Here is a 23,564-nt window from a genome sequence, read left to right as displayed (position 1 = left end):
TAGTAATTAAGTTCATAAGCCTCACCCTTTTCTTCAATTTCCTGAAGACATTGAGTTTGAGTAATTCCTTTGAATGACCGTCTATCTCTTTGGCATCTCGATAGTTTCACCATGAAATCTCCCAGTACCATCATAAATTATATGTAAATTTCACAATTATTTTAATGTGTCTATGTCTTATTTACTTCTTGTTCTTCGTCTTTCTCATCTTTATATTTTTTTTAACGAGATCTGCTAAGTAATCTAAGGACTGATTAAATGGTCGACGCCTTTTGGCAGATCGGCTGTTTCCACATTTTTCTGGATTGATTTCAGGCAGTCCAAAAGGTTTTTTTTCTCTTATGTCAGTCGTTTTAAAATTCTTCCAAGCAGTGGAGAAAATACAAAATGCCTTTAATTACAATTAATTCCTGGACGTAACTTGAAAGGTATAAAGGAATTTCTTAGTATTTCCATGTATCTCAAAAAGCGATTTATAAGAGCTATTAAAAAACTCAATTGCTCATCCAATATTCTCTTCGCTATTGACTAGAAACGGACTAACTCAATCCCCCAGTTGGGCGCCAAACTTCCATACACTTTTGCGAACATCAAACACTATAATGATCATGGTATGTTTAGATCGCTTCTAATCTTCTACTGGTCTCACATGACTAATTTATTTCCAGAATTATTGGTTATATCCTATACAAACCCTCGTTTTTTATATTCCAACAAAAAGAAGCCTCATTAACACTACTCCCTCAGCCCCTCGCTGGCCCACCCCCAATCATTTCCTCAAGTATAATAATGAATAGCATAGCCGGCAATGTAAACACATCATACGGCTTTGTGGCCGTATCCAATCTAGTTTGATGAATAGGGGAACAAAACACCCTTTTCACAAGTTATTCTATACAAGATGATTTTCCTAAGGGGGAGGGTGTGGTGGTACAGATTGTTACCGATTGACTTCTACGCGTTTTCGAATTTTATAGGGGATGTGAAAATGAGCATCTGAGGCCAGGGTCGTATTATAATTGGATATGTTTGATATATATGGTGCGGGATGATTAGGCGTTTCAACTTTCGCCCACCTTAAACTCGGGAGATAATTAACTTTAAGCCGGCAAAAAGGGCATCAAACCGAAATAATTATTGACAAAAGGAAAGAAGAAACGAAGTACGGGGATTAACACCTGCCGTGCGTCTGACGCGTGCCTCGCCCCGTCAGTTGTTTAATCTCGTCGACCTCTTTTTCAGCTTTGAAGATAAAAGTTCGGTTTTTAATACTTGAGACCGGTTTTTTTTTCGGATCGAGGCAAGGACGACGCGTGCCATACAGCTGTCAGTTCGAGCCACTGAAAGGGAACCTGGTGGTTAACAAAAGTACTGGTTCATTGCACCATTCAATACAACCCCTGATCGGTTAAATTCGGTTATCTACTAGCATATTCTACTAGTATAGTCTGAGGGAGAAACGAGTTGAGGAGTGTTTGAAGATCGTTAATGAGAGATCCTCCTTGGATATAAAGAAACTGCTAAGCATTTTCAATTTGATGCACTCTTTTTTCTTTGGATTGAGTCAATTTTTTACGCAATTCTCTCTTTTTCACTCTTCTTGCATTTTTTCTTCAGTTTCCCTTTGTGACTTTTGATGAGTCAGGAAGGATTTTCTTCATCAGACTAAAATCATTTTGAGCTTTTCCCAAGCAAATAAAGAAAGGAATTCTTCTGGATTCGTCCCAAGCAGTTACAAAAAATGCTTACTTCTTCCAGTATTTTTTTTCCAAAAAAGCCAATATTTGCTTGGAAAAAAAGATGACCTGGAATTAATTAAATTTCTATGAGATGAGCAATTGCCTGCAAAAAAATAGAAAGCGACCCATGCTACTCAAAGAAAAAGAAGGTTCCTTAGAGGAGTACCTTAGGAAGCTTCCTAGAAGGAGCAAGTTACAGGAAAAAAATAAAAATCCGCAGACAAATTGCAGCTTAAGGGGGCTAAAAATTGCGGATACAATAAAGGAAACCACTAATACATATGTTTTTTTTTTAAATTCAATAAAGTAAATACACTTATAGGTTTTTGGCAAATATGAATCTTTTCATTATACACAATTTTGTACGCAGTTAAAATGAAATACGTTAGAGGTGGTTTATCTAAATATGACTCAGGTAACAATGAATTTTGAAGTAATGAATAAATGGATTTCAGTTGTACTATTTTAGTAAAGTCAAGTAAGATAAATATGCATAAATTAATACGAAATTTCGAAAGCATAATTTGAAAACTATAAAACATACGATTTTTAAAGTAGTACCAAATGATTTAGAAGTTACTAGTCTTTCCAGGAAAAAATGTCAAAATTGACCATTTTTAGAGTAAGACAAATATGCATAATTTAATAGGAAACTTTAAAAGGAAGTAGCTTGGAAACTATGAGACGCACGACTTTTACAATAGTATTAAATGATTCAGATGGTTCTAGGTATTCCAAATACGTAAGAGAAAACGTTTGGAAATTCTTCGTTTTTTCAAGAAAATTCAAAGTTTCCATTTTCGGACTATAAGTAAGTCAAATATGCATAATTTATTAAAAATCTTTAAAAGCCCATCGCTTGGAAATTATAAGACGTACGACTTTCCCACTAATACCAAATGATTAAGAAAACTCATACATTGTAAACATGCTAGAAAAAATCTTTGAAATTATTAGTTTTCACAAGAAAAAATTTCAAATTTGACGATTTTCGGACTGTAAAACAAATACGCTTAATTTAATAGGAAACTTTGAAAGGAAGTAGTTTGGAAAGTATAAAAGGTAGTACTTTTCCAATACTACCAAACAATTCAGAATATTTCAAGTGTCATGGTAAACGTAAATTGCGAAAATGTTAATTAAAACATTTCGATGTAATTAAATTTACCAGGAAAAAATTGAACATTTTCGGACTATAGGACCAATATGCATAATAAACCTCGTAGCTTTGAAACTATTAAACGTACGACTTTTCTAGTAGTACCAAACGATTAAGAACCTTCCAAATATTCTAGAAACGCTTGCAAATGGGTTTGAAAGTTAATAGTTTATCCTGGAAAAAATGTCAAAGTCAGGCAAACACAACATGTGAGGTTAAAATCCTGGAAGGCATAAATTTATTTCAAACGCCTGGAATACACAAAAAATTGATATGAAATTCCAGGAAGGCATTAAAGATGACTTCAAAAGTCTGAAAAATGTAAAATGTAGCAGAATCCTGGAAGTTATATAAAAATTAATTTGAATGCCTGGAATAAAAGGAAAACTTATTTCAACTGTCCAAAATTCATTTTAGATCTCAAGAAAATATCAAAAATTATTTAAAAAATCTGGAAAATCTGAACTGTGACATCAAAAACCTGAAAGACTAATACATTTATTTTAAATTCCATTACTTGAAAATATGATAAAGGCACAAAGTCCTCGGATACACTTCAAATGCCTGGAATAAAATAAGAAGTGACGCAGATATGCATAATTTAATAATAAACTTTAAAAATCGGTAGATAGGCAACTACAAGACGTACGAATTTTCCAGTTATACCAGTCGATTCAGAAGGTTCCAAATATTCCATTATCGTTGGAAGAAATAATTGAAAGGTATTATTTTTTTCCAAAAAACACTTCAATTTTGACCATTATCAGACTGTGAAACAAATACGTATAATTTAATAAAAAAACATTAATAACCCCATATTTTGGAAACCATAAGACAAACGGCTATTCTAGTAGTACGAAATGTTTCAGAAGATTCTAAATATTTTAAAAACGTCGTAGAAAACGTTTAAAAATTAATAGATAAAAAGAAATAATATATATTAAAAATAAAGAAAAATATTTTTTTGAATTTTTCAGACAATTAAGGTCGTAAAATTATCTCACCAGCCTTCCCAACCCCTATAAATTTTAATTAAAGTGTTTCTTTAAGTAAATAATTTATACGTGTAAACAATCGAGATTCTATGAAACCTTCACCTGATTAGCCCCACAGTTGGGCGCCAAACTTCCCCACTATGCATCCCTCTATATCTGGGAAGTTTGGCGCCCAACTGTGGGTCTAATTAGGTGTAGATTTCACAAAATCTGGATTATTTATACGTCGATTTACGTCAAATTACATATAAATAATATACCTTGATAAGTTTTTTTCAAAGAAACTAAAAACTGTTTGTAAAAAAGGATGACCTGGAATGAAATACATTTTGCAGTAAGATGAACGAACAACTACCTGAAAAAAACTAAAAAATGACCCATGCTACCTAAAGGGAACAATTTTAAATTCCTAGAAAAAAAATAGGTGCAATTGCCTGAAGGAAAGAATAAGTTTTTTACAGGCAATTGGAGTGAAACTCAGTGAAAATTCAATTACCTGGAAATACCTAAAAGTAACAAAGAAACTTATATTATTACCTGAATTGTAAATATATTAAAAATATTTCAATTTTCCAAGTTTTTATTAAGATTAATTACTTAGACAATAAAAATATTGTGAGTTATTTCAACTTGTAAGCTTGCTTAATTTTTTTTGTTGGATATAGGTCAAAACAAACTACTTCAGACGATGGATATATATTTTGATCGATGTTTCGATCTCTATGAGTTCATCCTTAGGACTATAGGTAAATCATACATTGCCTTCGTTAAGAATAATAATTGTAAAACTAGATAAAATTCAAAGAATTTTCGCGGTCTAGAGTTTTTTTTCTAACCATTTACTTTGGAAGATAAATTTGGACAATCATTGTCCTAAAGATCTTTGTACTAATTATGGTTTTACAATTATTATAATTAAGGAAGACGATATATAGTCCTAAGGATGATCTCATAAAGATCGAAACATCGACCAAAATATATAAATCGTTCGTCGAAGTAGTTTTACCTATATAACAAAAAAATTAGCAAAAATAGGAATAATTTCTTTTTTCTTCTGCGCAATTGGAGTGGAAAGAGTCAGACGGTGAAATTCAATTACCTGGGAATGCCTGGAAGTAACAAAAAAATTATAATATTGCCTAAAATAAATGCCATACTCGTTAATGCTTGAATTATATATATTGAAAATGAAAAATAATAATTTCTTCTTTCTTTTAGGCAATTGAGGTCATAAAAGTCGTAAACCGTTATGATTGTCCTCAGAGCTGGGCGACCAACTTCCCAACTATGCCTCCCCCCCCTATAGATCTTTAATTAAATTGTTGCTTTAATTTAATATTTTGAGAAAATTTAAACGTATAAATAATCCAGATTCTATGACATCTTCACTAATTAACCCCACAGTTGGGCGGCAAGCTTGCCAACTATGCCATAGTTTGGAAGGGAAGTTTGGCGCCCAACTGTGGGTCTAATCAGGTTAATATTTCTCTGGATTACTAATACGTTGAAATATTATTAAAGTATTAACTTAAGAAGCAACAATATAATTAAAGATATCACCTCACCACACCGTATCTGTAAAAACATCGGTCTCGTAATGCGTCATGGTCACACGCGCACGTTTTCAAGGTACCAGTTTTGTTAGCGAAAAACCTAAAATTTCCATTCGGAAAATAATCGAAATCCCAAAAACAGAGAGAAAAAAAAAAGAAGTTGTTGACTAAATGGACAATTCATGTTCGCTTACGTGGCAATCGCAGAACCGTTTGATTGACGCAAGAGCTTCGCATTAAAAATTTTAATTCGCTCGCGATGAGATGCGGATCGTAATTGTTGTTTTTGCACGTATTATTCGGGTGGAAAACCATCTAGTTTTGGAGAAAATTGTGAAAATCTTAAGACCCATAACCACGAGCGCACGTTAATTAATAAATAGTTATTAAATTTCCAATATGGCCTTTCTATAAATTGCCCTCACTGCATTATTTCCCTATATATAAATAACAGTCTAATTGGGTACATGATTACAGTACCACTTAACTTTGCAGTACTCTACAAAATTGCCGTTCATTTGTTTAGTTATTCAGTTGTTTTGTTATCTACGCTTTCTTGATTCGGAGATGAAAATTTACTCGAGCTCAGCCCCGCGTCCGTTAGACCGAAACAACTTTTAGAAAATGTTTTTGTTTGTAATTGACATTGTAAAATGTAATATTTATCAAAATCCAAATAGAAAGAGAATTAGTTCAACGTAACGCTCTATGAATAATATCGAAATAGGGGGATCTATATTATCTCGAAAGCCACAAAAAAAGGGGTCCAGGGAGATATTAAAAAACCGTTGCACGCGCTAGAGCAGGTGTCTTATACGGGAGGCAGGTGATTTTTGAACCGAACATATGCCCCCTTTCTATGGCCGACAGACGATTTTTATTTAAATTAACCGGCAGATCTGATCACGGTTTTGTTTACATCGATGTTGTATCAACTGTCTTTTCATTTGAAATGCACCAGTGAAGGTATTGAAAAAATAAGTGAATTTATTTAGTTATATTTCTAGTGAGGATGTCTTATATTAGGTCTCTTGTGTGGCTAATTAATCCTATTAGTCCCTTGGGAGAATTATCGAGACCCCATACATAAATGTATGCAGACGGAGATAACGGTTTTATAATTTAATTTGAGAATTGGGTATTTTATTAATGGAACACCCTATAACTTAATGCAATTTAGTTGATTTGATAATATATTTCATAATAAATTTTATTTTAAATAAATGTGTTGGGTTATGCATTAATAATAAATATTTGAAATTCTTATAATACTGTTTTTTAGTATATGACAATAATTGTTATTATTTTTATGTTTAATTTTTTAATTTCTATTGAATTATAGGAAATTATTATTGATATTAACCATTTTTGCCTTATAAAGAAATAAAAGGTCAATAGCAAAAATCATATCTACAAATAAAATGTAACAAGTAAGAATAAAGTTGAAAGAAAACTGTAACAGCGACAAATGAACGTGAAGGTTGAAAATATAAGTATGATAAAAAAAATAATTTTTTAAGCGCCTTTGCATGAGCAATTTTGCCCTTTTTGAAGAAATAAAAAAAAACAACAACAATAAACGTAGATGGAGTTTGCAGGTTTAGGACCAAAAAATCAAAAACTTTCTTTTTTGAAAAGGTGTCGACGTTTCGACGTTTATTTACGTCTTTTTTAAAGCTGCACTTACGAAACAGAACAAACCTTAAGTATTTTTTTTTTAATAACTTAACTGAATATTAATTTTAAAACATCAAAATTATAGACATAAATTGTTTTTCTTTTATATTATAAAAAATAAGAATTTCTCTTTTACTTAATTTATAAGCAATAAAAATGGACAAAAATAATAAATAAATAAAATAGAATACAACATAAAATCACAATATTTATAATTTTTTTTCTGTTCTATTGTATTTTATTTATTTATTATTTTTGTCTATTTTTATTGCCTATAAATTAAGTAAATAATAAATTATTTATTATATAAAAAAAGCTAATTTGTGTCTATAATTTTTAAAATTAATAATTAATATTCAGTTACGTGTTTAAAAAAAAAAATTACTAGAATTTTGTTCTGTTTCGTAATTACAGCCTTGAAAAAGACGTAAATAAAAGTCAAAACGTTGGCACCTTTTCAAAAAAGGAAGTTTTTGATTTTTTGGTCCTAAACCTGCGAACTCCATTTAAGCTACCTACTAAGGACGCTACTTTTAGTCAATAAACAACAATAAATTATGAAAAAAATAAAGATAACAAGAAAAAAATATTAAAATAAAATACATTGAGTAAGAATTAAGTTACAAAAAGTTTAAAAGACAAACTATATTATTTAATAAAATGAAACAAGAAATGAATTATTTAACAGGAAGTTTTTCAGAAAATATAAAACCCAGTAAATTTGTAGATTTTTTAAATCTAAATGAATTTTTTTTAAATATTTTTGCCTTCTGTTTTATGTTTTATTTCTTTTTTTCTTTGATAAGAAGGCATGCGTAATTTCAATTTTTGTAATGATTTTAAATTAATAAGATATCATTTCGATATTATCTTTTATTATTTATGAAATATCTTTAAGAATGTTTGTAATAAACAATAAATAATAAAAACAAAATACAGAGAACAAGAACGTAATGAAGAAATTAAATAAGAAAAATATAAAAACAGACAACTGACACATAAAATTGGGAAAAATCATCATTTGTGTATCTACTTTTAATCTACTTTCATTTCAAATAAAATTTCAAATGAAACTAAAATATAGTAAATAAGGAACAAAGAAAAAGACAAGCTACATTCATTAATAAATTTATTCATTAATTCAATAATAAATTAAAACGACAAATAAATTATTTACAGGCAAGTTTCTTAGTAGATATAACACCCAATACATTTTCATATTTTTTTTAATGTAGATTTAATTCTTTTATATTTTTGACTTTTTTGTAATTAAAAATAAATAATAAAAATAAAATAGAGCCAATAAGAAAAAGTTAAAACACCACAAATGACGCATACAATTGGAAAAAAAATCTTCATGTGTATCAAGTTTGATTTTTTTTAATTTTAAATAAAATTTTTAGTTAATTTTGTAATAAAAAATTAATAATAAAAACAAAATACAGTAAACAAAAACAGAACTAAAAAAAATAAAAATTAAGAAAAATGTACAAACGATAAAAATTTCAATTAAAACTAAAGTATAGTAAACAAGGAACAAAGAAAAAGGCAAATTATATTAATTAATAATTCAATTAAATTATTTACAAAAGAGTTTCTTAGTAAGTATAACACCCAGAAAATTTGTATATTTTTTTAATATGAATGTAATTCTTTTATATTTCTACCTTCTATTTTATGTTTTATTTTTTTTTATAATAAGAAAGTATTCGCAATTTTAATTAATTTTTTTCAACTGATTTTAATAAGGTATTTTTTCAATACTATCTTTTATTATTTAAAACAAAATACACTGTACTAGAATAGAATTTAAAAAAATTAAAAATTTTAATTATTTATAAGTCTCTTTTTTTCAATGTGAATTTGATTCTTTTATTTTTTTGCCTTTTATTTTAAATTTTCTTTTTTTAAATAAAAGTATTCGAAATTTTTCTTTTTAAAATAGTTTTAATTAATGAAGAATTATTGCAATGCTTTCTTTCATTTTGTTTTTTTGTAATAAAAAATTTACAACACAAATTAACTACGGTGAATAAGAATAAAATTAAATCAAATTATAAAATAAAAAAAATGTGAAACACGACAAATGACGTATAAAATTGAAAAAAATCTTGGTATATGTACCTACTTTGAATTTTTCTTAATCTTAAATAAAACTAAAATACTGTAAATAAGGAACAAAGAAATTATTTTTTCCGAAAACTAATGAGCATTTTTACCTTTTTTAAAGAAATAAAAAAGAAAATATCAAGAAAAAATTATAAAAATAGAATACAAATACAAAAGTAAGAATAATGTTAAAAAGGACAAACTATATTAATTGACAAATTAAGAGGACAAATAAATAATATATAGGGAAGTTTCTTAATGCTAAAATTAATTTAATTCTTTTATATTTTTGCCTTTTGTTTTATATTTTCTTTCATTAAATTAAAGAGTATTCGCAATTTTTAGTCTTTTTCGTAATAAAAAATTGATAGTAAAAATGCAGTGAATATGAATAAAATTAAAATAAATTATAAAATAAGAAAAATGTAAAATACGATAAATAATGCATAAAATGTGAAAAAATCTTTATTTAGACAAAAAAAATTGCTTGAGACCAATGAGCATTTTTACCTTTTTTAAAGAAATAAAAATAAAAACAGCTACAAAAATTAGGAAAATAAAATATAGTGCGTAATAGTATTCATAATTTTCTTTTTTTTTAATAATCTTAATTTAATGAGGTTTTCTTTTAATACTATCTTCTATTATTTATAAAATTAAGTCTTCAGTCTTCTTTGTATTAAAAAATTAATTTTTAAAACAAAAACCAGTAAATGAGAATACATTTTTTACTTAATTATAGTAAGTAAGGAACAAAGAAAAATTAAGTTTAAAGGTTGAAAAAACCGTAGTCAAACTTTTGATCAAGCACGATACTCTAATTTATGCGACATATGACTTTTGAACCCGATCATGTCTTTGTTACATCTTTAAAACAGCAAGAATTTGCAATATAAGGCGAAACGTGTACCTTGTATTTACATTAATTAAATATAATGTAAACTTTAATGTTTCCTGCTAATTTAAATAATCATATTCACGCCAGAAAAACCAGAACCATTTTATCGATATGTTATCGTTATAAATTTAGGATGAAATCGTTATATCGCATATTATGCAAAATTTATTACAATTAATATTTTACATTTAAAAAAATGGTTATTGCTTTGTTTTTTCAAAAAATAAAATTATTTTAAAAAACACCTTGCAGTTATTACGTTAGTTAATGGCCAAATTAAAAAAAAAATGTATCCAATTGATTTATTGCCTTTACTCATAAGGATAATGCAATTAAAAAAATAATTAGATCGTTTTCGTGTTAAGCGAGCCACATGTAATAAAATGCCTTACCAAATTCACGTAATTTAAGGTTAGAAGCTTACCAATCAGATTATACCAATTTACAAGTGCGCAAATAGTTTTCACGTAATTTCTCTGTTTTTTTTTTCAACTAAAACTGTTAAAACTGCTTCATAAACCATTGATAAAACTCATTATTAATTCCTAAAAAACTTTTGCAATTTATGTCGAAATTCAACAGCTCATCATATTTCCTATAAAATTGTATCGATCAGCAGGAGCAGCAGCAATAATACGATCTCGATTATTACCAGGAAATTTGATATTTTTCAATATTTTTAGGTCAATATAGGTAAAGCGAGGCATGTGTATTTAATGAAGTAATTACATTACAGATTTGCATGTTAAAAACCTAATTAAAGGAGAAATTTTTTAAGGAAATGAATAATTATTATGTTTTTTTTTTTATTAAATAATGACCGTTCAAATTGAGTATTAATGGCGATTTTCTTTCTATTGCAGATTATAGAACAGTCATGCAGGGCGTGGTGGTTTGTCCCGAAAATCCCCAGCAAGGCTCGCCTCCACCTAATAACGTTATAGGTAAGAATTATTGTAATAATTAAATAATTTGTTCTTTCCTGCATTTTGTTTTAATATCTTAATAAATGTAAGATCCCAGTTGCGTAATAGAGTGGATTTAAGAAAAAGTAAACAGCTAATTTTGATTTGTCGAAATATTTCACTCCGTTTATTGCACACAACGTTAGCAGCAATCGTTTTTCGAAATTTCGAATTTTTTGAAAAAATTGCCTCAGAATCGCTTATAGGGTGGATTTAAAAAAAGATTTTGGGCAAAATTGTTTCTACTCCAATTTTGCATTTATTTTCAAAAATTGTTTTTATTTTTTTTTTAATTTTTTCGCGTATATAATCAGAAATAATTAAGATAAAAAAATCAAAGTTTGGCGTACATTTACAGATTCAAGCTTAACATTTAGAAGAAACCAACTCGTTTAATGTCGCAGTTTATATTATTATATTAATATTTAACGTCTGTATAAAAAAAGGAAAAATTTTCCCCTTCATTTATATCTTAGATCAGCTGTTTTCTTATAATGACTAATATAATATAAAAATTAATACCTACCAAGCAATAAACAGAGCTTTGTTATTCTATATAAAGAACATTATCAAAAAAATAGTCTTGAATTAAATGTATTTAAAAACTATTAATAAAATGAGCCCAAAAAAACAAAATATCCTGTATTACGATCAAAATTTAAAAATAACAATACCAAAGAAATATTACAATAATTCAAATTTCCCGCCATATTGCGTACTGGCTGGCTAATGACGCACCATACCCTTAAACATGTTATTTTTTTTTAATTCTGGGGCTCTTTAGGATAAAATGGGTGGATTTAAAAAAAAATCAGAAAAAAATTTGCTTAGCAAATTTTGAAATTATTTTCGGAAATTTTCACGTTTTTTTATTTTTCCAAAAAAATATTTAATATTGCAAAAATTTCCAAAATTTCTACTAATAAAATTAACTCAACAAAATATCCAGTATAACCATTAAAATTAAATAATATACCAAAAAAATATCACAATAATTCAAATTTCGCGGCATGTCACGGCGCGACTGGTTAATAACGCAGTATATCCTTAGACATAATTTTCTATGAGGAACTTTTTTGGGTGGATTTAAAAAAAAAATCGAGAAAAATGTTCTTTTCAAAATTTAGATTTATTTTAAAAAATTTTCACCAGAAACTTCAAATCCGGATATTTCTTTAACATTATAGAATTTTTGTTAACATTTAATGCTTAACATCTAAAAACTATAAACAAATGAGCCCAAATGAACCAAATACCATTAAAATTGGAAAATGTACCAAAAAAGCATCACACTAATTCAAATTTCCCGCCATGTCGCGGCCTGGCTGTTTATTAATGCTCCATACCCTTAAACCTAATTTTTTTTTTAATCTGGAATTTTTTGGATTAAATTGGGCGAGTTTGAAAAAAATCAATTTTCAGAAAAAAAAATTGTTTTTCGAGTTCTAATATTTTTTCGAGAAAATCTTTACCATTGCAAGATTTTCCAAAATGTTTAAAATATAAATCTCAACGACTAAAAACAAAATATTTTAATTTCAGGCATTTATAACTTCCTGTATTTGACGCTATTTTTAATTTGGTTTTTTTTGACAAAATAACCAAAAAAAAATGGAAACAAATCCGATAAATTCAAATTTCCCGCCATGCTACAGACTGTCTGGCTAATAATGCGTAAACAAGTTCTGTAAATTTTAAATAAATCTGGATGATCTTGAAAGAAAAAACACAAAAAGTGCAACTTTAGAATTACTGGTCAAAAACTGCTGTGACGGATCTACAAGCCTTTTTTATGTGAAAAAGGGACGGGAAATAACATTTTTCAGTAAAAGAAAAGAAGAAGTAAGAAGAAATAAAAGAAGTAAAAGAAAACTTTAATAGCATACGCGTAAATTTCAATATTTACTGATTCTCTGTGAAATCCTTAACAAAAAAAATAACCTCAATGCAAAAATTGACCTTAAGACCAATACATACTTGGTATGCTTCTATAATTAAAAGAAATATTTACCTAGATATTTAAATTTAAAATAATATTCCAATATTTTCAAATTTCCCACCACACCCTTAAACAAGTCAATCATTCGGCTTAAGACATAAGGAACCACACCCTAAATCGACAAATTAAGGTGATTTTTCATGCATCCGTCATACGACGGTTCCGAAACACTTCTATTGGTGGAAATACTGTATTCTTCTTGGTCTATCTTAAAATTTAGTTGGCTTTAATGTATTCGATATCCGATGGAGGTCAGTACAAAATTATTTGCCATCTATCACTATTGTTTAATGCTTACATCTTCTGTGTTCATGAGAATTTTCAATCAAAAATCATCCCTCACTGTATTCACTGTCACAGTTGTCTATTGCTGCTTTGCATTTTAAAGTTGAGTGACTTAATAATATTTCGATTTGTGATTGTCAGATGTCATTCTAACCATATATGCACTATGTGTACCTTATTTCATAAATTTAGGCAAGACTACCATTGTGGGATTTGTTGTAGGTTAAAAGACGCATTTCCTAGACCTACCAGAGGCATTAAAGAGATGTTTAGGTACATATTTCGAAAGCTTAAAGCCTTCAGAAGGTGTTGACAACCCTTGGATAGAAATCTGATCGATTTTAAGCAACTTTTTAAAGACATCCTATATGGGGCAGTTTAACGAACCTGTCACAAACGTCAGCACGTCAAAAACGACTTCCTGTCCCCTTAGTTCTCTGACAACGGGTTTTTAATTAAAATGAGGACTTTTTGATGTAAATCACAACCAAAAAGAGGGACAATAACCCGTAATTTTCGTCATATGCCACCGGTTTCTCAGTGGGCACCACCACCATCGAGAAACGCACACATGCCTCGTTATCTTATAGCCGAGATTAAACAATCAGAAAAAGGCAGAGAGCAAAACATCGTTTTTGGTCTGGCCTGGTGCTTATCTTCGAAGGAAACTGAACCTGTATGTGGTTTTTCGACCGTGAAGTACTGACGTATCTCTCATTGTGGTCCATATTAATCAGAGGCACGCCGGCTATTTCCCGTGTGATTGCTTTGTTTGAGAATATAACATCATCTTTAGTGTTTATTTATTACGAAGTACTGCGGTCTAATGGGATAATGTGGAAGAAAACCTTGATGGCAGTTTTTTTTTAGTCATCATGAGCCTAACCTCCAAAATCGACCTTTATCATTAGGTTACGAAAAAGCTGGATGAGGGGGCAAATTTGAGAGGAAAAACGATTTTCACCAGGAAATTTGCATTATTCTGTTTTGTTCCAAGTTTTCTATTCAACCTCAGTCTAAGGTCTCTTCTGCAATTATTATATTATTTTCACTGTATGTTATCCAAATATCGTAAAATTTGCGAGTTAACAACGGACCACACTCATACGTGAAATAAGGTCACAAAGGGGATGTTTAGGTGCATATTTGGGAATCTTAAAAACTTCAGAATATTATGACAGCCCCTAGCCAATAGTTCAGTTAAGATTTAAATAACCTTCTTATTAAATTCTTTCGTCGTCCCTATGTAAATGAGCCTGTGAATCAGCCTGTGACGTCATAAATGTCTAAAAGTGACTTTCCATTAGCTTTAATTGCAATGAGTGGGACAAAGACGATATGTCTTTTTTGATATTTTTGGCCTTTTGTTTCACATATTCTGAAAATAAAAACCGAACAAGGTTCCTTATCATTTTTTTTTTTCATAAAACTGGACTAAAGTTGAACAATCTTTGTTTAACATCGTCGATACTAAGAAATTTCTGGGATGGGATGGTCTGAGTAAACCGATATCCGATAAAAGCCTGAAACAACAGATCACGCGGTGTGTAATAAGACAAATTTGTTTGTTAAGATGATTAAACCGTCACTCATTTTATATTAATTGACTTATGATAAACATTTAAAATCAATAATTATCACATATACCTGACCAGAAATCAAAAGTCTCTCATACACGAATATTTCTTTGTCACCGTATTGGTAAACATCATTTACTTGACCCAATTCTGTTGATTGTTTTTCTTTTTTTTTAAGGTCTTGTGTAACTCTTTATGGAGAAGTCCGCTTACGTGATTTTAGTATTAACCGATGAGATACTAATCATCTATTGACGGTGTGATGGAACGTTATGGATTTTCCATTAGAAAAAAAAATTACCCGCCGAGAGATGCTTTAATGCATAATTTATTAGTTTTTAAGAAATGTTCATTAGTGATAACGTGCGGGCGGGCTATTTATTAAGAAATATTTATTAAACATAGGAAATTTATTTGTTGTCTTTCTAGAAAAGCACGTAAAGGCATAGCCTCTCTCTTTCCTTGCCTAAGTTATGAATATCATCATAACCTCAAGGACTGACGACAGTTATGTGGCAAATGACATTTGACAGCTGTCAGTTATTGAAAATCTACTTCCAGTATACCTGGAAATGTCAATAATTTAATTTCTTCATAGTTGAAGCAGTTGCTTGGGTAGTTTATCTCTAAAGCTGTTATTTTATGTTTTACTTCCAGAATAGTCTTGGCGCCTATTGTCGGTCTTCCCTTTTTCCTTGACTGAGATTAACACAACATTGACAGATGACATTTGCCAGCTGTTATATCCTGGAAAACTACTTGCAGTGTAAATGGAGATGTCAATAATTAATTTTTTTTGTAGTTAGCGTATAACTTATATAGCTTCTTATAATGCTGAATAGTTTTAGCTTATTGTCGTCATTCTCTTTCGCCTTGTCTAACATAAAATTGACAAGTGACATAGACAATTATAACGTAGTAGTAAATGACATTTGGTAACTGGTAGATATTAAGATACGTAACCATGAAGTCGAAACTGTGCATTGACAGTTAAAACAAACAGTAAACCAGAGATGGCATTCGGATGTATTTGAAATTTCCCAACTTTGAAGCTTGAAGTCCTTACTAATATTTTACCCTTTATTGTTTCAGTTACCAGCATGGAAGAACCCCATCAACCGACAAACCCAACCAAAGAAAAACTCAACCAAAGCGACTCAGGAATCTTCTCAGCAACGAACACCACCATCGACCAGTCGACCACCTGTGAAAGTGACAACCGTAGCGACTGCAGCTCACCGGAACGCAAATACGTTTGCCCCATCTGCGACATCATCCTGACCTCACAGCATAAGTTTACCCTCCATATCAGATCTCACAACAACGATCAAGACCAAGATCAAGTGCCTGAAAAAGGCTTCGTTTGTAAAATCTGCAATAAAGTCTTGAGCTCTAGCTCTAGTTTGGACCGACACGTGCTGGTGCATAGCGGAGAACGGCCGTTCAATTGCAAATATTGCGGTGACACTTTTACTACCAACGGTAACATGCATCGGCACATGCGCACTCACTCCAGCAAGCTTGAAAACTACGAGTCAGACGGCAGCACCGACAGCGGAAGTAACCGAAGCATCGAATTCAATAACAATAAAGTGGAAACGAAGCATGCTAACAAACGCAAGCTAGAAGATGAAGAAGACAACGAGCCTTCACTCAAAAAGTTTGCTCTATCAAATTCTCAGTTTCGTTGTCCGGTATGCGAGAGGGCGGACTTCACCTCCAGTGAAATCTTAGAGGCACATCTCGAAGATAACCATCCAGAATACCCAAGTAAATGCGGACAATGCGATCAAGTATTTTTAAATAGCAAACAGCTGATGGTGCATAAGGAGCGTGCCCACGTGACACCAAAGCCTGCCGTGGTTGGCTTCAAAGATCTCACCCGTTGGGACTTCTCCAGTCAAAAGTTTCCTCACATCGCCAGGCGGGAGTGCGAACTCAACATTCACCAAGCTGCTGCAGGTGGATTGAATTTCCAGTGTCATAAGTGCTGTAAAGCATTCCCTTGCTCTAGCTCCCTTGAAATCCATGAGCAAAGCTGTGTTAACTCCCCTATTGGCTTAAACTTATGCAAACCTAATGGCATTTCCGAGGATGAAATCAGGCGAGCAGAATTCTTCTCCAGACTGAACCTCCAGAATAATTCACCAGAAAAACTTATCCCTCCAGCTCTATACCCTTCAAAAGAAACCACTCACAAGCTTCGTGAACATTTGGCCAAAGCCATGGATGGCACCAAGGACTTAGCTGACATCCAATCGATTCTCTCTAACATCAACAGACAACAGCTCTCTAACAGCAAACAGGAGGTAAGAATACCACCTCCACCTCCTCCAACTTTAAAACCAACGTTAGAAATTGGACAGGACTCAAAAACAGAAAACGAGGAGGAAACTCAAGATTCCTTTGCCATAGAGTTCAGAAAAATGAAGCTGAGAGGTGAGTTCCCATGTCGGCTCTGCACCGCAGTATTTCCTAACTTAAGAGCCCTAAAAGGCCATAACAGAGCCCACTTAAGTGGAAACAGCAATGGAACATACTACTGTAACATGTGCCCACACTCTTCAATAGACAAGGCTGCTTTAATACGTCACATGAGAACTCACAATGGTGACCGGCCTTACGAATGCTCTCTATGTAACTACGCCTTCACCACTAAAGCAAACTGTGAAAGGCACTTGAGAAATCGCCACGCGAAAACCACCAGGGAGGATGTGAAGAAATCAATCATTTACCATCCATCAGAAGACCCTACCAATGACGAACTGAATAAATTAACCATGAAGGATGAGAAGAAGCATTTATTCCCATCCCCTATTGAACCAAGAGATGTTAGTCCTGAAAAAGTACATTGCTCAACCCCCAAGATTTCTTTGAATACTGAAGTCAGTTTTCCACCTCCGACAATCGTTCCTGACCTCCAAGCTCTTAAGCCATCCAAGATCTTCTCCAGCATCGATTTTATCCACAACGAAAACCTCAAAGCAAACCGCTTTGTACCTCCCTTCTTTCCTCAACCATTTAACTTTGCTCCCAAGCTGCCTACAATCATCCCCACCTCTCCTCCAGAGGTACCCCCTGCAATCCCAAGTAAAATCCAAGTGAAGCCATACGAAGCCCTTAGGGAAAGCAATCACTCTTTCGAGCAATCTGATGATGAATTTTACGAAGAAGAAGAGGAAGTAGCCTTGGACTTAAGCAAAAAGAAAATGGACGAAGAAAAGCAGAAAATGATTGAAGAAGACGACGAAGATGAACCTCAAGACCTAACCAAGAAAGCTCCAAGCTTAATACCCCATATGAACGAAATGGTTGCTCAACAGTTATTGAAAACCCATCCAGAAATCACTCCTACAGCAGCATTATATGCCACCCAACTTGCTAATCTTTGCAGAAATGGATTTCCTGGTTGGGGAGCCTTCCCTGTGAATCCTTTATTGTATCAAGCATTTCCTGGACTCCCTCGTAACGCTCAAGAGCTCAAAGAACGCATTCAAAGATTCCAACTGTGCGGAGGTTCAATGATTTCTGAAGACTTAAAACCACAGCTCCCAGTAGAAACTCCCATTCCAGCCAACTTCAAACCTATGATGTCAAGAGAGAATATATTTCCTCCAAAACATCTTGCTGAAGAACAAGAAGAATCACAACCGTTAAACATTAACGTGAGTGAATCAAGTTATGACAGTTTACCACCAAAGATGCACAGCCCCGTACAGCAACCACACAAATCTGACATGACTCATTCACCTAATTCAGTTAAAATGGTGATTAAAAATGGAGTTCTCATGCCCAAACAGAAGCAGAGGAGATACAGAACCGAAAGACCTTTCACTTGTGAGCACTGCAGCGCAAAGTTCACTTTGAGATCCAATATGGAGCGGCACATCAAGCAGCAACACCCTCACTACTGGTCTCAAAGACAGAGAGGTGCCATCGGACAACCTGGAAGGAAACCTCAAGGTTTGCTGCTCAAGCCGAACTTTTGCGACTTGCCTCTCACAAACTACGAGATGCCAAAGATGCACGACTTCGATGAAACCAAAGAACATATGAACGAGAAACTGCGATTTGCGTTACTGGCGCAAGGAATGCAAAACAACCACTTCAATCATCAGGATGTAAAAAAAGACGACGATGAGGACTGCGCTTTGGTTATTGATGAAAATAGTAAGACTGAAGAACAAAATAGCAAACCAACAGAACATATTGCTATGAATCTGACTCGTGATTGTAATGACGCGGTGAGGGTGAACCAAAGAGCAACCAAAGGAGAAGAAGACTTGGTATCGGTTTCCAGACTTCTGGACAATGCTTCGCAGCAACAATTTAAAGAGTACTTTAAGGGGGACAGTGAGGATCATGAAGTTGGTGGAGTCAGTGAAGAGGAAGAGGAGGGTCTTGTGGCAAGTGGGAGTACTAGTGAAGGAAACATATCTGGAACTGATGAAAATAGGTGAGTTGTGTGTGTATAGATTTAGTAAAAAGTACTTAGTTCCGATATATTTATTTATGTTTTTATTGGTTTCAGATCTGACTCAGAGACAATCAACTCCCAAACACCAGTAAAAAAGAAGTCAGCCTACTCCCTAGCCCCGAACCGTGTTAGTTGTCCATTCTGTAGCCGAAAGTTTCCTTGGAGATCATCCCTACGCCGCCATATCCTCACCCACACCGGTGACAAACCATTCAAATGTTCGCACTGCCCTTTGCTCTTCACCACCAAATCGAACTGTGACAGACATTTGCTGCGGAAGCACGGTAACAGCGCCACCACGATAATCACCGGAGAAGCCCCGAGTAACGCCAACATGAACTACTTGATGAGGAACGTACCTGAGAGGCCTTTCAAATGCTCGAGCTGTCCCAGCAGCACCTTTTCCACTTATTCCAAGTTGAAGACCCATATGAGCTGTAAACACTTGACCAACGCTCAAGGGGATGACATAAGGGCTCAGGGTTACGAGGCGGGCAGCTCAGAAGATGAGAAAATCTGTAAGCCGGAACCGGTGAGGAACGACTGGGAGAACCAAATCTCTTATAGCAAGTGTGCGGTCACTGGTAATGCGGCAGACCCACAACCGAATGCTCAGGTGGTAAATTCTGATCTGCCTTTCAAGTGCCACCTGTGTGAGAGCTCGTTTTCTGAGCGGCAACCTGCTTTGGAGCATATCAGAGATAGACATGCTTCTGAGTACGACTTGCTGATGTCAAAGAACGCTCTGGAGATGAACCCTACTACTCATCAAGATGAAGCTTCCGCTCATCATGACGAAGACGATTCGGATATCAGAGGCAAATTTCCTGATTATTCGAACCGGAAAGTGATTTGCGCATGGTGCATGCGCAGATTTTGGTCCGCCGAGGATTTGCGCAGACATATGCGCACACACACCGGCGAGCGGCCTTTCAGTTGTGACATTTGCGAACGTAAGTTTACTTTAAAGCATAGTATGCTGAGGCATCGTAAGAAGCATGCCTTGAATAGCAACTTCGAGCATAGCGATGAGGATAATATGGAGCATTCGCATCGTGCAGAGGAGTCTGGTAATAAGAGTTCTTCTGATGGAAAAGGAGAGAAAACTGACGAGTCAGATGTGCAGGAGGGAGCAAGCGATTTGATAGGTAACCTGTTGGGGATTAGAGATAAGACTATTATTGATAAGGTACTTGATGCTTCGGCAGATGATGCCGCCAAGCTCTTAGGGGTTAGGAATGGGGTTAAAGAATAAATGTTACTGGGGGTTAGTTAAGTAGAATATTCCAAAGATTTTTTTTAGCTTGGTTAGGTTGGGCAAATCGCTTATGAGATTTGTTCTTTAAGGTGCGACTTGTTTGTAAATTTTCTAGTCAGGTTATTCCAACGAATATTTAGAAGTTAGGCCTAAAATGTCAATTTGTTTCTATATAGGTTAGGATGCTTTTTGGGTTTTATCACCCCTCTGGCTCAAACGTTTATAATATAGTGTGCGTAAGTATTTTTTTTTTAAAGCAATATATATAATTTCTGACAGATTCAAATATTTATATTTACGCACCCAGTATTGTATTAATTATATATATATAGTTATTCCGATAGCGTAAAATTAGTCCGTGCACCAATTTGACTTGATATTTTCCAATAATTTGGGCGTGGCTACGTATTTTTTCTTTACAGTGACAGTTCAAAATGGCGGATAGGCTTGTGATAAAAATTAATAATTTCTTAAAAGTTTTCACAATACCTGAATGTTACGTCACTTTCTTCCTTTTTTTTTTATCAAATATATGCAGAAAATTTAATCTTTTCACTATATTACTTATATGAAGCTTTTTTCTTGTTTAAAAAAAATTAAATATGATGAGATTTTAAAAAAGCCGCCATTTTTTGCTCTCCCATCCAAGATGGCGTTTTGACAGAAGTAACTGTCATTATTTCATGTGAAAATATACATAACCTACATTTAAAGTTAGAGTGGAGAAGAGGCTTTTACGCCATTATGTTTCCAGGGTGATTCTCCGAGAAACGTTCTTAGTTACTTAAAACCCTCACCCTGTAAATATTATTTATTAGTTTAGACGATTTATTTATAAATTGTTTTTTTTTATAATTTTGTACATATCAATAAACTGCGGTCTAGGTATACCAAAAATTTCTTAATGCGCTAACCATATCAATGCAATAATTATGTTATTGCACTGATCCGTTAGTAGTTGTATAATACTTTTTTGCCCTCATAAAATATAGCTGAGAGTATCTTATAATTGCCTTAAAAATGTCTTTAAAAAGCAATATACGAATATTATTATACTTATATATAATAAAAGTGCACTTTTCCCTATTAAGTCTTAAATATAAAAAATGTAAATATAAAATCGTTTTTGGATAAAATGGTCAGTAGGAGTTTATTTAAATTTAAGTTAAATAGTTAAAATAATTGCAATCGAAAATCAAAATTAGGATTCGTATATGACAATTTAAAAATTAAATTTCTATTATATATATGGCTTGTTGAATTTTTTTATAATTATTTATATTTTTATTATTTTTTTTTTGTTATTTCAGTATTAGGTGCTTATGTAGGAGTAAAATTTGTATGTTTATTTATTAATGTGCTTTTAAAGTGCTTACGTTCCCTTTGTTATTGGTTTTGCAGGGTTTTATATGTATTATATAGTATTTATTGTATGGCCCTGTATACCTTAAATATTTAAATTGTAGGTTATTAGATAGAAATTAGACTGACACAAAATGTTTGTTTTTGAAATTGCACGTTATATTTTGTATTCGATTTTCACACAATTCACCTGCGTGTCTTAAAAAGTGCTTTTTGCCTGAAACCTATTATGACTTTAGGTTTAGGCTTAAAAAAGCGGATCTACTAAGCTATAATTATTATACATTTAAAGCAACGAGTGATTATATTGTATAACATATAGTCTTTAAGGTACTTTTATATTTCTTAGACGTTATTATTAAGGCTTCTTATTGTTAATTATTATAAATATTCGGTAATTGCATTTTTATTTTGTTAAAATGTTCGCCATATTTATTAGAAGTGTTTTTATTATTACAAAATGATATATAAATATATATATGTAATTCTAGGAATTCACTACTTAAATTTAATGTTTACACGAATTTGCGTACCTTTTTTCTGTTTAATTTTGAATTGAATAAATAAGTAGAATATAAAATGTTTTTTTTTAATTCCCTTCAACATATGTAATGATAATAATAATAAAATTATATATGTCGTTTATTTGCATAATTGGCAAGAAATTGAAAAAAAAACAACTTTTAAATTCATTTTTATAAATTTTCTTAACCCATTAACGCCCAAATTATTTTTTTTTGAAAATCGTTGAAAAAATAGTCTTGCCATGTTATTTTGGATAATTTTTAGCCAAAAAAAAATGTAAAATTTTTTTTTGTTTTTTAGTTTTTTCAAAAAAATACGATCTATAAATAGATCGCTGGGCAAATAATTGATTTTTTTTTTATAAAAAAATATGTTTTTTATTACTGTACAATATCTAATTTTTGCGATGATATTTTACAAAACAAGTGGTGCAAAGCGTAATGTTACATTTTTTGCAGTAAGTAAGTGGGCGACTTTTACAAGAAGTGTATTGGCTCTTCTTTGATTGGTTGTCTTTTCCAAAAAATGCCCTTTTTCATCAAGTCTAACTTTATCAGGTACGCGTGATTTGGAGGTTGATGGTAAGCTCAGGGGTCTACCTTTCATAATACTTCGTCCATGACCAAGCTTGAGGTAGGTTACTGCAATCTCGCGCCTAAAATCTTTTAAATTTATTGATTTCTTCCCATTGATTCTTCGGTAAAGCTGCAACGAATTTATTACTGCCATATCTATCATCCTTATGAATAAACACCAGTACCACTTTTTGCCTCGGATGGCGATGCTATGCTTCTCCAAAAGCCAGTCAGGGCTGAGCCGTGCCGGGGGTGCAAGGGGTGCGACGCACCCGGGCGGCGCTCATTTGGGGCGGCAAAATATCCGAAAAATAAAATAAAAAAGCGCCAAGTAATGAAAGAAAAATTATGAATAACAAAAATTTATAAAATTTAAAACTTATAATTAAGGCCCCAACAGAATACAATGTT

At 32.2% G+C, this 23,564-nt stretch overlaps 1 protein-coding gene across 1 annotated transcript in view; it reads left to right on the top strand.

Moving 5' to 3' along the window:
* LOC126736446 (ras-responsive element-binding protein 1-like) overlaps window positions 1–22,633 on the top strand; it is a 35,664-nt gene extending 13,031 nt beyond the window's left edge. The window contains exons 2-4 of the mRNA XM_050440792.1: window positions 10,994–11,074; window positions 16,049–19,412; window positions 19,488–22,633. Of these exons, the coding sequence (XP_050296749.1) occupies window positions 11,008–11,074; window positions 16,049–19,412; window positions 19,488–20,688 (4,632 nt within the window). The 5' untranslated portion in view covers window positions 10,994–11,007 and the 3' untranslated portion in view covers window positions 20,689–22,633. The remainder of the gene's footprint in view (window positions 1–10,993; window positions 11,075–16,048; window positions 19,413–19,487) is intronic.
* The last annotated feature ends 931 nt before the right edge of the window (window positions 22,634–23,564 follow it).

Source organism: Anthonomus grandis, chromosome 5 (genome assembly GCF_022605725.1).
Source record: "Anthonomus grandis grandis chromosome 5, icAntGran1.3, whole genome shotgun sequence".
NCBI lineage: Eukaryota > Metazoa > Arthropoda > Insecta > Coleoptera > Curculionidae > Anthonomus > Anthonomus grandis.
This window is presented reverse-complemented; position numbering and strand designations above follow the sequence as displayed.